Raw genomic sequence first — 16,790 nt, forward strand, 5'->3', positions numbered from 1 at the left:
GTTTCTGTTAAACTTTTAAACTGCACCAGATGAATGTTGGATATATCTTGCTTATCGTTTTATTTCCACTCTTGTCTTAATCAGGGCTGCCTTCTGTTTGTGTTTTAACATTCTGTATTGTCTGTTGCTCTTTGTTGGCTGCTGTGGGGTGCAAGCCCAATACAAATTTCCCAGTGATGGGACAATAAAGTGACTTTTGACTTTTTTTACTTTTGAACCTGATTGGTGTGTGAGAGAAGCTTCCTTTGACCAGTCCAGTCACGTTGGATCAGCGATTTTCCTCGAGGAAGGAAGGGAGGGAGGGAGGAAGGAAGGGAGGGAGGGAGGGAGGAAGGAATGGAGGAAGGAAGGGAGGAAGGAAGGGAGGGAGGAAGGAAGGGAGGGAGGAAGGAAGGAAGGGAGGAAGGAAGGGAGGGAGGGAGGGAGGGAGGGAGGGAGGAAGGAAGGAAGGGAGGGAGGAAGGAAGGGAGGAAGGAAGGAAGGGAGGGAGGGAGGGAGGAAGGAAGGGAGGGAGAGAGGGAGGGAGGGAGGAAGGATCCATTTTGAAAGTGTTTGAACAGGACCAGCGTCTCTAAAATGGGGGGGGGGGAGACAGGGTGCAGCATTGGGACCCAGTCAGTTAGCTCGTTAGCTAGCTAGCGTAGGCGTTGCCGTAGCAACAGGGCAGCGTTAGGAGTTAGCCCACAGGACAGCAGGGTGCGGGAGTCGTCGCCGTAGCAGCACTGAGGGAAAGCGCTGATGATGTCATATCCTGGGACGTCTGCCCCTCTGTAGGACAGAGGAGGACACGTTAGATGTTATAACATGTGTTAGATGTTATAACATGTGTTAGACGTTATAACATGTGTTAGATGATATAACATGTGTTAGACGTTATAACATGTATGTGTGTTACACGTTATAACATGTATGTGTGTTAGACATTATAATGACATGTATGTGTGTTACAGGTTATAACTATGTGTGTGTTAGACATTATAATGACATGTATGTGTGTTAGACATTATAATGACATGTATGTGTGTTAGACATTATAATGACATGTATGTGTGTTACAGGTTATAACATGTATGTGTGTTAGACATTATAATGACATGTATGTGTGTTAGACATTATAATGACATGTATGTGTGTTACAGGTTATAACTATGTGTGTGTTAGACATTATAATGACATGTATGTGTGTTACAGGCAGTGATGCCGGTAACGCGATACTAAGTAACGCGATACTCTAATCTGAATACTTTCCCCAGTAACGAGTATTCTAACGCGATACTATTTCCAAATCAGTAATCGGATTAAAGTTACTTATTCAAGTGGCTGTGCGTTACTATTGCGTTACTACCTCATAACTTAGGCTAAATGCAGTATTTCTTTGTAATGTTCGATAGTAAACAAACATTTCTCGCGTCTTGGGGAGTGACGTCAGTGCCCACGTTTTCAACACGAGGTTACTATGGAAGGCCATGCCCGCAAAAAACGGCTCTCGACTATCGCGAGATTGCAGCAGAATCGCCCACGTGTATCACCACGCTGATTGCACAGTGTAAACAGAAGCGTAGCCTACACAATGGAGCGAGAACAGAGATATGCGTTAAATAGCTGGAAATATAAGGATTATTTTGAGTTTGTGTCAGCAAAGGATGACAAGAACATAAATGTTGATCATTGATAAAATAAATTGATAAGACTCACCCAGTTTAGGATTAGGATTATATTAGGATCATATCTGAATGGTCAGGGTAGGTTTTAGGTTTTGTGAAACCACTCCTTGCTAGTTACTGTTAAATAAAGATTATATTTATTTTATTGTTTAAAAACAAGTATTTATGTTGGGTGAGGCAAAGAAAGACTCTTTATTTTGTTGTTTTAAGTTATTGTTTAAAGTTTAATTATGTAATTTAAGTTACTGTTAAAATAAAGTGAGTTTTGGCAAAACCAGTTTTCATTTTTATGTTGCGGGGGGGGGGGGGGGGGGGGTCGGGTGCCTAGGCAGCTGCCAATAGTAACTAAAAAAGTAACTAGTAATCTAACTTAGTTACTTTTAAAATCAAGTAATCAGTAAAGTAACTAGATTACTTTTTAAAGGAGTAATCAGTAATCAGAATACTTTTTCAAAGTAACTGTGGCAACACTGGTTACAGGTTATAACATGTATGTGTGTTAGACATTATAATGACATGTATGTGTGTTAGACATTATAATGACATGTATGTGTGTTACAGGTTATAACTATGTGTGTGTTAGACATTATAATGACATGTATGTGTGTTACAGGTTATAACATGTATGTGTGTTAGACATTATAATGACATGTATGTGTGTTAGACGTTATAATGACATGTATGTGTGTTACAGGTTATAACTATGTGTGTGTTAGACATTATAATGACATGTATGTGTGTTAGACATTATAATGACATGTATGTGTGTTACAGGTTATAACATTCTAACACCTGTGAGAGTCCAGGTAGCGCCTCAGGTGACCCACGGTCTCAGAGAAGCGCATCTTCAGGATGTAGGTGAGCTCCCCGTCCTCTGACCTCACCCTCAGCGTGGTGACATCACAGGCCGAGGCGGGCCGGGCGGACTCCTGTAGCTCCAGCCTGAGAGGGAGGGAGGGAGGGAGGGAGGGAGGGAGAGAGACACAGAGAGAGAGGGAGGGAGGGAGAGAGAGAGAGGGGGAGAGAGAGGGAGAGAGGGACAGAGAGAGAGTGAGAGAGAGACAGAGAGAGAGAGAGAGAGACAGAGAGAGAAAGAGGGAGAGAGAGAGAGAGAGGACAGCACGTTCAAACCTGAACTTGAACTAGCGTGAACTCACTCTACCGTAACTGAGTGAAACGTAGCCGTTCGTCTCACTTCCTGTCATACTCAGCGACTTCCTGTCATGCTCAGTAACTTCCTGTCTGACAAGACAGAAGAGCGTTCACACCAGGGGAGACTGGGGGAGGTAGAACACAAGGGGAGGCTGGGGGAGGTAGAACACCAGGGGAGGTTGGGGGAGGTAGAACACCAGGGGAGGCTGGGGGAGGTAGAACACCAGGGGAGGCTGGGGGAGGTAGAACACCAGGGGAGGCTGGTGGAGGTAGAACACCAGGGGAGGCTGGAAGAGGTAGAACACCAGGGGAGGCTGGGGGAGGTAGAACACCAGGGGAGGCTGGGGGAGGTAGAACACCAGGGGAGGCTGGGGGAGGTAGAACACCAGGGGAGGCTTTGGGAGGTAGAACACCAGGGGAGGCTGGTGGAGGTAGAACACCAGGGGAGGCTGGGGGAGGTAGAACACCAGGGGAGGCTTTGGGAGGTAGAACACCAGGGGAGGCTGGTGGAGGTAGAACACCAGGGGAGGTTGGGGGAGGTAGAACACCAGGGGAGGCTGGGGGAGGTAGAACACCAGGGGAGGTTGGGGGAGGTAGAACACCAGGGGAGGCTGAGGGAGGTAGAACACCAGGGGAGGCTGAGGGAGGTAGAACACCAGGGGAGGCTGGGGGAGGTAGAACACCAGGGGAGGCTGAGGGAGGTAGAACACCAGGGGAGGCTGGGGGAGGTAGAACACCAGGGGAGGCTAGGGGAGGTAGAAATCGGAGGACGTCGGGCTCTTCGCATCAAACACATGGAACAGATGGAACAAGGAATGGCATCAAACACGCGTGGCGTCAGAAACACACACACACGTTACAATGAGTCCCCCGTCCTCCGATGTCTACCTCCCCCGGCCTCCCCCGGTTCACAGGTCCCTACCTATCTGTGTACATATCTCCTCAGAAACCATGAACATTATAGCCTCCGCTCACAGGACACTTTAATTGCATGTTCCGCGTGCTCGTACTGAGCTGGGCAAAAAAGCCTTTAAGTACGCGGCCCACTACGCCTGGAATACTCTCCAGAAAGACTTAACATTAAAAGAACTAATCAGTTATGATGCTTTCATAACGATTTTAAAGGTCTTAGAAGGTGAAAGTATTGGAAATTGTCATTGCTTTTAATTCAGTATGTGTGCCCGCCCAAACCTGCTTTTAATGTCTTGTTATTTTGTATGATGTCTTATCTGCCTTGTACGTGTCCTTGTGCTGCCCCTCTTGGCCAGGTCCCTCTTGCAATGAGGGACCTCATTGAGGTCACCTGGTTAAATAAAGGTTAATAGCAAAATGTATTAATTAAAAGGCCGCCTGCAGTACCTCTCCTTCATGGCCTGCAGCGCCGGTGTGTCTATGAGCGTCACCCCGGGACCGCTGGGGGCGTCAGAGGAGCCCTGAGAGAGAGAGAGAGAGAGAGAGAGAGAGAGAGAGAGAGAGAGAGAGAGAGAGAGAGAGAGAGAGAGAGAGAGAGAGGGAGAGGGAGAGAGAGAGGGAGAGAGAGATAGAGAGGGGGAGAGAGAGAGAGAGAGGGATAGAGAGAAGGAGAGAGGGAGAGGGAGGGAGGGATGGAGAGAGGGATTGAGAGAGAGACAGGGAGAGGGAGAGAGATAGAGAGAGAGGGAGAGAGATAGAGAGGGGGAGAGAGAGGGAGAGAGAGAGAGGGGGAGAGAGAGAGAGAGGGAGAGAGAGAGGGAGAGAGAGAGACAGGAAACAGAGGATGCAGACAGTTATTACAGATGGTAAATGGACTGCACTTCAAGTTTTATTTGTATAGTGCATTTCTCACAAAATGTGATCTAATGCGCTTAAAAAAACGTATATAGCGTCTGTTATACACACTGTGTGTTATATAGCGCCTTTATCCAAAGCACTTTACAACGGCCTCTCATTCACCCATTCACACACACATTCACACACCAATGGCGGCAAGCTACCATGCTAAGACAATTTTGGGGTTCGGTGTCTTGCCCAAGGACACCTCGACACGTGGACAGAAGGAGCCGGGGATCGAACCACATTCAGACTTTTATTTTGAGAAACGGAAACACATTTCAACGTTGTTGAAAATCACAACACACACTAGTCAAGCCAAAATATTGAAATGCAATGGATAACTGCAATGGTTAACTACCTAGTTAACTATAACACTACTTCACATTGTTAGCAGGCTCACAAAACAAGCTGTGTTAGCAGACTAACGATGTGTGTCATTGATTTTCAACAACGCTGAAATCGCGAAAGAATAAATGTCTGAACATTAAACCGACTGGCGACTTGTTACCCCTTCCACCAGCAGCTGTCACATACTGACCCCTGGTCCTGTCTCACATAATGACCCCTGGTCCTGTCTCACCTGGTCCTGTCTCACCTGGTCCTGTCTCACCTGGTCCTGTCTCACCTGGTCCTGTCTCACCTACTGACCCCTGGTCCTGTCTCACCTGGTCCTGTCTCACCTGGTCCTGTCTCACCTGGTCCTGCCTCACATACTGACCCCTGGTCCTGTCTCACCTGGTCCTGTCTCACCTGTAGGTCCTTGGTTCTAACCCTGGTCCTGTCTCACCTGGTCCTGTCTCACCTGTAGGTCCTTGGTTCTAACCCTGGTCCTGTCTCACCTGGTCCTGTCTCACCTGCAGGTCCTTGGTTCTAACCCTGGTCCTGTCTCACCTGCAGGTCCTTGGTTCTAACCCTGGTCCTGTCTCACCTGCAGGTCCTTGGTTCTAACCCTGGTCCTGTCTCACCTGCAGGTCCTTGGTTCTAACCCTGGTCCTGTCTCACCTGCAGATCCTTGGTTCTACCCCCCTGGTCCTGTCTCACCTGCAGATCCTTGGTTCTAACCCTGGTTCTGTCTCACCTGCAGGTTGGCCCTCACGGAGTCCCTGATGTCGATCACTCTCCCGGCCCTCACCACCACCTTGGGCAGTCTGCTCAGGAACTGGTCCAGGCTCAGCTGTCTGCCTGGGGGCCACCACACAGGGGCGGTAGAGGGTAAGGGTTTGGTTGGTTGGTTGGTTGGTTCATTTCACTAAACTACAGGATGGAATGAATAGCATGGACCCAAACTAGGCCCTGATCAGACACACACACAAATACTTACACACATGACACACACACACACACACACATGACACACACACAACACACACACAGATACTTACACACACACACACACACACACACACACACACACACACACACACACACACACACACACACTGTGTTGGCTTCCCATGATCACCAGAGCACAGAACACACACTCCTGTTCTGTGTCACTGTTTTCAGATTTGTACAATATCTGATATTTGGGAGATTTGATTTTGTATGATTTTATTTAGCATGTCCACGTTTATTTTCCATGTTCCACCTGGAATACACCCCTGCTGTTGTAATGTAATGTTAGCTGCCTGAGTTAGATGCCAGCAGTTGATAGGTGGGCAGTGTGTGCATTCAATTGTCTATTTCTTTTTAAAGAAAAATCTGGTTGAAGTCCCTCCCTCCATTTAAAGCACGCCTCTCTATTGGTCGGCACAATCTGTCTGTCACTGGTGAAATTCCCCAGATGCCCCGCCTGATCTCACCCACCCACCCACCGTTTAAATCACCAACTGCTAAAGAGTTCCGGAACACTCAACACCTTAAACTGCCAACTGTTTTATATGTAGTGTTTACCTAGCAACAGCTCTCTGATTGGCTACAAAATAGAGGCAGCATAAAATAACATTATGCATTTTTTGTGTGTGAATAAAGTCACCCTTTATTCATACCAAAGACTATAAAAACGGTACCCGATGCCTCCCTGCTTGGCACTCAGCATTAAGGGTTAGATTAGGGGGTGTAAGACCCTGCGACATACCAGCGTCATGTCCAGGGGGGTGTACTTGTATATCAAGCCGCCTCACGCTATGGAAACAGGAGAGATATAGGCTCCAGCCCCCTAAGGGCCGTTAGGCTCGAGAACCATCGGTTCTGTTGGCAGTTAGGGTCGACTTTCTTACTTTTATTCACCCTGAAGGAGTGAAGGAGTGAAGGAGTGTCTGTGTAAGTGAGACCAGAGTGAGACTGACTGACCAGGGTTCTGGGATGGGCTGGGATGGGCGTGGCTTGAGCTGGTTGGTGGTTGCTCCGCCTCCGTCGCCCCGACAACAGCCCGCCCCTTCCCAGGGAACTCCTCCCACGGCCGCCTGGCTGTGAACTCTTCTCCTCTCCTGTCCTCGGCCTCAGAGTGAAAACCACACACACAGGATATATATTTTTTTTTTTTCGGTTGCGAGGAATTCACACATTTGAATTCAGTGACGCACGTATGCAGCGAGGCACATACACTATGCACACGCACACACACACACACACAAAAAAACATGCTCGCACACACACACACACATGCTCACACACACACACACACAAACACATAAAAACATGCATGCACGCGCGCACACACACACACAAACATCACACACACACACAGACGCGCACACACACACGGACAAACACGCACACACGCACACACGCACACACACCTGGAAGGGCACCCCCTCTGGGAAGCGTCCCTGCAGCTCTGAGGGGAAGTACCCGTCCATCAGGTCTCTCATGCACTGCTGCAGAGCAACAACAACAACAACAACAACAACAACATCAACAACAACAACCACAACCACAACAACAACAACATCAACACCATCAACATCAACATCAACAACAACAACAACAACAACAACATCAACAACAACATCAACATCAACATCAACAACAACAACATGGCCATCCATTGTTTCAGTGTGACACATGGCATTTATTAATTGGGGTCGAGGTCAGGGTTAGGGGTCAAGGTCAGGGGTCAGGGGTTAGAGGTCAGGGTTAGGGTCAGGGGTTAGGGGTCAGGTTCAGGGGTCAGAGGTCAGGGTTAGTGTGTGAACCTGCGTGCACGGCTCCTCGTAGGAACGGAACGGGCCGTCGAACATGAAGATTCCGTTGCGAAAGAGACGCAGAGGGATGGCGGCGCGCCGGGCTAGCTCCGCCCCTCGGGCCGTCGCCCTGACGACGGACTCGCCCTCCCCGGCCAGAAGGTTCAGCTCCCGGATGTTCCGCAGCACGAGGTCAAAGTTCATCTGGAATCCCCTGACCAATGAGGTCTCTGGAGAGATGAGAGCTCAGTCAGCACAGTTTACACCGATACAAAAATGAGCATATTACATTATTATAACTACTTGTAAACCCCTGGACTACTTAACTACCATACTGTATTATATTGCACTATTGAAGCCACTGTAAAACCATCACTTTATTACTTTACTTTACTACCATAGGATTACTTATTTTACTTTTACTTGTGATTGTGATTCTGGCTCTGATTGTGATTGTGGTTCTGATGGTGATGGTGATGGTGATGGTGATGGTGATGGTGGTGGTGATGGTGATGGTGATGGTGGAGGTGGTGGTGGTGGTGGTGGTGGAGGTGGTGGTGGTGGTGGTGGTGATGGTGATGGTGATGGTGGTGATGGTGATGGTGATGGTGGTGGTGATGGTGGTGATGGTGGTGATGGTGGTGGTGGTGGTGATGGTGATGGTGGTGGTGATGGTGGTGATGGTGATGGTGGTGGTGGTGGTGATGGTGGTGATGGTGGTGGTGATGGTGGTGGTGATGGTGATGGTGATGGTGGTGATGGTGGTGGTGGTGGTGATGGTGATGGTGATGGTGGTGGTGGTGATGGTGATGGTGGTGGTGGTGGTGGTGGTGGTGATGGTGATGGGGATGGTGATGGTGATGGTGATGGTGGTGGTGATGGTGATGGTGGTGGTGATGGTGATTACCCAGAGGGCCTACGGGGTTAAATAGTTAGTGAGTAGAACACACGCACCTGGCTGCCACCATCCTGCCTCGGTGCTCTTGTGCGTCTCACGCTGCACTTCCTCCTCCACTTCCTGTTGTTGGGCTGTGTCTTTGCACCCTCCTCCACCTCCGCCCCCAACCCAGATCATCCCGTAGTCACTCAGGAAGCGCTGTGGAGAGGCAGACCACAGCTAGCAGCTAGCTAGCAGCCCCCGCTACGGCCCCCCTCCCTGTGAGAGAGGAACTAGGGGGGTGAGCTACAAACACCACAGAGACGATTCCACACACATACACACACACACACACACACACACACACACACACACAACTCTCTGTCTGTTCAAACACTCACACTTCCATCCATGTCTTTTTTATTCATTTCTATTATCTTCTTCATTAACTTATTAAATATTTATCCATATATATCTATATCTATCTATATAGATATAGATATATATATTCTATCATTTTACTTTTTTTTTTACTACAGACTTTTTTATCTGTTTACTTTTCTCCTCTTGATGTATCTTTTTAATGCTGTATGTTTTTTGTTATAGTTTTTCTTACCTTTATTTTACCAGATAAAATCAATTCAAATTTCTCATTTTCAATGAAGATCTGGCCAATAGGCCCCCGGCAAGAATAAAAACAAACATATAAACAGAAATACTCCACCGGTCAACACAAAACAATACATACGAGAACGGCAAAGACAGTGAAGATAAAATAAATTAAAATAGGTCAACTAACCTATGTGTGAAAAGAGAGGGGGGGGGGTGTCTGTGTGTGCGTATGTGTGTGTGTGTGTGTGTGTGTGTGTGTGTGTGTGTGTGTGTGTGTGTGTGTCGGGGGAGGGGGGTGAGTGTGTGTGTGTCTGTGTGTGTGTGAGTGTGTGTGTGTGTGTGTGTGTGTGTGTGTGTGAGTGTGTGTGTGAGTGTGTGTGTGAGTGAGTGAGTGTGGGGGTGTATGTGTGAGTGTGTGTGTGTGTGTGTGTGTGTGTGTGTGTGTGTGTGAGTGTGTATGTGTGTGTGTGGGGGGGGGGGGGGGTGAGTGTGTGTGTGTGTGTGTGTGTGTGTGTGAGTGAGTGTGGGGGTGTGTGTGTGTGTGTGTGTGTGTGTGTGTGTGTGTGAGTGTGTGTGTGTGTGGGGGGGGGTGGCAATCAGCAGGAACAACAGTTCTATGGTCAACTATGACCTGTTGAAGTTGTTATGTAAAGCACTTTGAATTGCCCCTTGTATGAAATGTGCTGTACAAATAAACCTGCCTTGCCTTGTTAGATGACAAACACACCGGCTGGACAGTTCTAAATGAGCGCGTTCCTCTTAGTTCCTCTTAGCGGGAGGCTTATGCACATGAAACGCTGAACACGAACAGCGATGTGCTTTGATTACACACTGTTAACAGGGTTCCCACAACTTCTGAAACATCAAATTCAAGCACATTTCAAGGACTTTCAAGACTCAATTCCCTCAAATTGAAGGACCCAACACAGCATAGTTTGAGACAGATCTAGATGAGAATTTATATAATAGGAACTATCCGCTCACAGACAACAATTAAAAAGAGAGGCTTGAATGTGTGAACACTAGATGGTCTCTTGCCTTCTCTACCACAGCACAGAAAAACAATATAGGCCTATTGTGAAATATGTATAAAGTTAAGCAATACAAAGACTTATTTACTAGTTGACAAGCTAAGTAAAACATTTTTGAATATATGTATTTATTTTTGAGAGAGATAGAGGGGAATTCAAGCACTTTCATATCAATGACCCATGTCTATTTTCACAAACTTTTAAGGCCTTGATTTTTTTGGATCAAATTCACTAACTTTCAAGGATTTCAAGGACCCGTGGTGGGAACCCTGTGTTAACCTTTGTGTGTGCTTTTGGGCGACACGCTTGGGGTGTCAGTTAAAATGGCTTCTGTGTCGCCATGCTAACGTCAGCCCTACCTCCATTTCCCAGACTTGGGACTGCAGCCGGTGGCATTTCCTTATTAGGTCGTGTTCCTCCTCCTCCTCCCCGGGGCTCCGCCCACTGGACCTCTCTGGACCCAGACAGAACAGACTAGAACACAGGTGTGTTTATACCCCCACACGCTAGTCAACACACACACACACACACACACACACACACACACCCATGCACCCACACACACACACCCATGCACACACACACACACACACACACCCATGCACACACACACACACACACACACACACACACACACACACACACACACACTCCCATGCACCCACACCCATGCACCCACACCCATACACGCACACACACCCATGCATGCATGCATGCACACACACACACACACACACACACACACAAACACACACACACTCGCACACACCCACTGGAGAATAGGGAAGCTCTTTATCCTACGGTGCAGAAATTCACTTAGAAATGACATGGTGAGATGCTAAGATGCTAAGATGCTAAGATGCTAACTCCACCATAATAACTGTGTCTCTCCACTGAGCCACCGAGGCCTTAGAGAGGAGAGAGACACCAGCGGTGTGCTGCGTGGATGTATATATACCGTGAGGTGAGTAACAGGCGCAGTATAGCAACAGTGTGGTTCCGGTTCGGCAGATGTAGACCGAATTACCTCGCAACCTTTGCTGAAGTGTCAGTTTCTCTTCCAGGACTGCAATCTTCCTCACCTACAGTTGAAGATGTGAAACCAGACAGAAGTGTTAGTCACTGTGCCAGGACAGGAAGCTTTCTCACTTCTTTAAAAACTGGAGTTTATAAAGAAGTGAAACCCAGAATGAACTAGGGTGTGACCAGATTGTGTGGTCTAGTTAACTAACAGTACATCAACGTTTGGATGCGTAATAATGATAACGCTAAAATGTAAAACACGATTGTCATTAGTTTGTGTCTAATCTAAATTAAATTAAATTAAATTAAATGTACACATTTTATTCGATTTAGTTCATAGTGACAGTGCATAATAATAGACAACAAACATATTTCAGTGTGTGTGTTTTAAAACCCTTGGTAATTCAGGTCACTCTGTTGCCATGGAGACACATGGCCACACACACTGACAACATTAATATGTAATTCATCACTTCTGTTATGTTTGTCATTTGAATTAAATGGTAAATGGACTGACTTATATATTCACCCGTTCACACACACATTCACGTACCAATGGCGGCAAGCTACCATGCAAGGCGCCGGCCTGCACGTTGGGAGCAATTTGGGGTTCAGTGTCTTGCCCAAGGACACCTCGACATGTGGCCAGCAGGGGTTCAAACCGCCGATCTGCCGACCTTGCAATCATTAGACACCAGCTCTACCTCCTGCGCCTCAGCCCCCCCATAACCAGCTTTAAAGCCCAGACAACCCCAGTTAGATTTGAGTCAGTCAGACAGAGAGCAGGCCTCAGGGGCGAGCAGGCCTCAGGGGCGAGCAGGCCTCATGGGCGAGCAGGCCTCAGGGAAGAGGCAGAGAGAGGCAGAGAGAGCAGGGGAGAGCAGGGGAGAGGCAGAGAGAGGCAGAGAGAGCAGGGGAGAGGCAGAGAGAGCAGGGGAGAGGCAGAGAGAGCAGGGGAGAGGCAGAGAGGGGCAGAGAGAGCAGGGGAGAGGCAGAGAGAGGCAGAGAGAGCAGGGGAGAGGCAGAGAGAGGCAGAGAGAGCAGGGGAGAGGCAGAGAGAGCAGGGGAGAGGCAGAGAGAGCAGGGGAGAGGCAGAGAGAGCAGGGGAGAGGCAGAGAGAGGCAGAGAGAGCAGGGGAGAGGCAGAGAGAGCAGGGGAGAGGCAGAGAGAGGCAGAGAGAGACAGAGAGAGCAGGGGAGAGGCAGAGAGAGGCTGAGAGAGGCAGAGAGAGACAGAGAGAGGGCCTCAGGAGAGAGGCAGAGAGAGGCAGAGAGAGAGAGACAGAGAGACAGAGAGAGAGAGAGAGGCAGAGAGAGAGAGAGGCAGAGAGAGAGAGAGGCAGAGAGAGAGAGAGAGAGAGAGAGGCAGAGAGAGGGCCTCAGGAGAGAGGCAGGTGGCTTTGCCAGAGAGGAAGCAAACCGCAACCACAGAGACCTGCATGGCTGAGTGGAACAGGAGATGCATGCGTCTGATTGGCTGAGACCTGGAGGAGCGTAGGGTCGGGGTCAGGGGGTTGTGTGTGCAGAGTCAACCTGATGCCAGTCCAAAAAAAAAGTTTAAACACGCCTCGCTGGTGCCAACCAATCAGTCGTCGCTATGACAACGCTACAGCAGCTAGCGCCAAGTCATGGGCGGGCGGCCTGTAGTTTTACTATGATGTTCTAACATACACACTCACTCATACACACACACTCATACACACACACACTCTCTCACTCTCTTACTCATTCACACACACTCACACACACACACACACACACACACACTCACACTCACACTCACACTCACACCCATCCCGCACCCGCAACCGCACACAGACACACACAGCCACCACCCAAACACCCACCCCCCACGCCACACACACACACACACACACACACACTCACCCACCCACCCACCCACCCACCCACCCAGCCACACCACCCCCCCACACACACCACCCCCCACACAAACACCCACCCACACACTCACACCCCCCCCCCCCCCCACACACACACACACACACACAGCCACCACCCACACACCCTCACCTTGTGGCGGAGGTCCAGGGCCTGGCTCTTCACCGTGCCCTCCAGCACGGCCAGCCGCTGCACCATGCAGGTCATCAGCTGCAGGTCGCTGGGGGCCGCAGCCCCTGCAGCTGCAGCCGCAGCAGCTGTGGTGCATCAGACCAGATCAGCACCGGCCACAGTGGAGGCCGGCGGAGGTAGAAACCGGAGGACAGGGGCTCGTATAATGTAATGGACGGATCGGTAGGAGGACACACGTGTGTTTGATACCGTTCCTCTAACATTCCGTTCCACACATTACAAAGAGTCCTCCCCCGCCCTCCTTCCTCTGATTTCTACCTCCACCAGCCTCCCCTGACGGCTTCACACCAGTGGTGTTACACACATATGGCATATGGTTAGAGTAGAGTAGAGTAGAGTAGAGTAGAGCAGAGTAGAGTAGAGCAGAGTAGAGTAGAATAGAGTAGAGTAGAGTAGAGTAGAGCAGAGTAGAGTAGAGTAGAGTAGAGTAGAGCAGAGCAGAGTAGAGTAGAGTAGAGTAGAGCAGAGTAGAGTAGAGTAGAGTAGAGTAGAGCAGAGTAGAGTAGAGCAGAGTAGAGTAGAATAGAGTAGAGTAGAGTAGAGTAGAGCAGAGTAGAGTAGAGTAGAGTAGAGTAGAGCAGAGCAGAGTAGAGTAGAGTAGAGTAGAGCAGAGTAGAGTAGAGTAGAGTAGAGTAGAGCAGAGTAGAGTAGAGCAGAGTAGAGTAGAATAGAGTAGAGTAGAGTAGAGTAGAGCAGAGTAGAGTAGAGTAGAGCAGAGTAGAGTAGAGCAGAGTAGAGTAGAGTAGAGTAGAGCAGAGTAGAGTAGAGTAGAGTAGAGCAGAGTAGAGTAGAGCAGAGTAGAGTAGAGTAGAGTAGAGTAGAGTAGAGCAGAGTAGAGTAGAGTAGAGTAGAGCAGAGTAGAGCAGAGTAGAGTAGAGTAGAGCAGAGCAGAGTAGAGTAGAGCAGAGTAGAGTAGAGTAGAGTAGAGCAGAGTAGAGTAGAGTAGAGTAGAGTAGAGTAGAGCAGAGTAGAGTAGAATAGAGTAGAGTAGAGTAGAGTAGAGTAGAGTAGAATAGAGTAGAATAGAGTAGAGTAGAGTAGAGTAGAGTAGAGTAGAGTAGAGTAGAGTAGAGCAGAGCAGAGTAGAGTAGAGTAGAGCAGAGTAGAGTAGAGTAGAGTAGAGTAGAGTAGAGCAGAGTAGAGTAGAGTACAGTAGAGTAGAGTAGAGCAGAGCAGAGTAGAGTAGAGTAGAGTAGAGCAGAGTAGAGCAGAGTAGAGTAGAGTAGAGTAGAGCAGAGTAGAGTAGAGTAGAGCAGAGTATAGTAGAGTAGAGTAGAGTAGAGCAGAGTAGAGTAGAGCAGAGTAGAGTAGAGTAGAGCAGAGTAGAGTAGAGTAGAGTAGAGCAGAGTAGAGTAGAGTAGAGTAGAGTAGAGTAGAGTAGAGTAGAGTAGAGTAGAGCAGAGTAGAGTAGAGTAGAGTAGAGTAGAGTAGAGTAGAGCAGAGTAGAGTAGAGTACAGTAGAGTAGAGTAGAGCAGAGCAGAGTAGAGTAGAGTAGAGTAGAGTAGAGCAGAGTAGAGTAGAGCAGAGTAGAGTAGAGTAGAGCAGAGTAGAGTAGAGTAGAGTAGAGCAGAGTAGAGTAGAGTAGAGTAGAGTAGAGCAGAGTAGAATAGAGTAGAGTAGAGTAGAGTAGAGTAGAGCAGAGTAGAGTAGAGTAGAGTAGAGCAGAGTAGAGTAGAGTAGAGTAGAGCAGAGTAGAGTAGAGTAGAGTAGAGCAGAGCAGAGTAGAGTAGAGTAGAGCAGAGCAGAGTAGAGTAGAGTAGAGCAGAGTAGAGTAGAGTAGAGCAGAGTAGAGTAGAGTAGAGTAGAGCAGAGCAGAGTAGAGTAGAGTAGAGCAGAGCAGAGTAGAGTAGAGTAGAGCAGAGTAGAGTAGAGTAGAGCAGAGTAGAGTAGAGTAGAGTAGAGTAGAGTAGAGCAGAGCAGAGTAGAGTAGAGTAGAGCAGAGTAGAGTAGAGTAGAGTAGAGTAGAGTACAGTAGAGTAGAGTAGAGCAGAGTAGAGTAGAGTAGAGTAGAGTAGAGTAGAGTATAGTAGAGTAGAGTAGAGTAGAGTAGAGCAGAGTAGAGCAGAGTAGAATAGAGTAGAGTAGAGTAGAGTAGAGCAGAGTAGAGTAGAGCAGAGTAGAGTAGAGTAGAGTAGAGTAGAGTAGAGTATAGTAGAGTAGAGTAGAGTAGATTAGATTAGATTAGATTCAACTTTATTGTCATTGCAGGAGAAGAAGTACCAGACAACGAAATGCAGTTCAGCATCTAACCAGAAGTGTAAATAGTGACATACAACATGCTAGTGATAAGTGATGATGGTACAGTATGGTGTTACATAGCCAGCAGGCATCAATGTGCGGTACACAGAGTAAAACTCTTCTCACAGCACACGGGCCCAGATCCCTCAGCAGAGCGGCTTCATACTCTGAACATATTAACCAGAATGACGCAAAACCTGTTAAGCTTCATTCTATCCTATTTCACTTTATCAATTTCCACCGGGGAAAAAAAACAGACCCAGACTAAGCTGCTCATAACATTAGAAATATGATGATCTGATAGGTGGAACAGGTGGAAATCATGCCGTTTCAGATCTCATTTAATGCATTACAACGAGCCTGTCCTCCGATTTCTACCTCCACCAGCCTCCCCTCCCCTGATCTACGCTACAGTGTCCTGCGTACCTGCTAAAGGGTTCTCCTTGAAAGGCACTCTGCTCCTCCTAGATAGCAGAGACATAAACACGTACACAATACAAAACATAAAGAGCATCAACATAAAGATTCAATTGAATGGGGAAGTGTGTCCAAACGTTTGACTGGTACTGTATATCATCAAAGGAATTCACACAGAAATTCCACCCAACTAAATTCCCTGTTTTTCAAGTATCACTCTAACTTTTGTGTGAAAAGGAAAGGGGTAATCTTAAAAGTGTATCTGTAGTATTTCTACCTTCAAAAATGATGGCTAGGACGTCCGGTTATAAAGTGAAAGGTTCTTTATATAAACAATCAGCTGGCATACACTTTGATCACTTTCAAACAATAAATGACCGATTGGATATTCAACAAACTAAACTGTTAACTTCTATGACGTCTTGCACCGCAAGGCCTTCTGGGACCTGCAGTTCTACCTATTCTTAGCCAATACAACAGAAATTTACTTCTTTTTAACTCTCTTAACGATAAATAACAACTCTTTTCTTTGTTCTTCTCTCAATCAATGATGTAACATATTAATCAATCTCTTTTAACTGTCAATCAATAATGTAAAATATTAAGTTAATCATGTAACCTATAAAATAAATGGATGTAACCTATAAAGTCACAACAGCATCTTCTCTTGGACCTACCCTTGTTGGCTCGAGGTCCCAGGAAGTGGGGGCCGGCGATTTTTACCCAACATGGACAGCGGCGAGCTCAT

At 47.7% G+C, this 16,790-nt stretch overlaps 1 protein-coding gene across 1 annotated transcript; it reads right to left on the reverse strand.

Moving 5' to 3' along the window:
* Positions 1–635: 635 nt before the first annotated feature.
* On the reverse strand, positions 636–16,790 carry ubxn11 (UBX domain protein 11; the record flags this gene model as incomplete). Its single annotated transcript, XM_080541128.1, has 13 exons — positions 636–768; positions 2,457–2,606; positions 4,176–4,249; positions 5,707–5,810; positions 6,921–7,062; positions 7,364–7,447; positions 7,766–7,983; positions 8,708–8,849; positions 10,633–10,727; positions 11,301–11,355; positions 13,327–13,451; positions 16,052–16,089; positions 16,720–16,790. 13 exons carry the CDS (start codon positions 16,788–16,790, stop codon positions 636–638), a joined length of 1,431 nt encoding a protein of 476 aa, XP_080397254.1.

Source organism: Nansenia antarctica (assembly GCF_963989245.1).
Source record: "Nansenia antarctica genome assembly, chromosome: 10".
NCBI classification, from domain to species: domain Eukaryota; kingdom Metazoa; phylum Chordata; class Actinopteri; order Argentiniformes; family Microstomatidae; genus Nansenia; species Nansenia antarctica.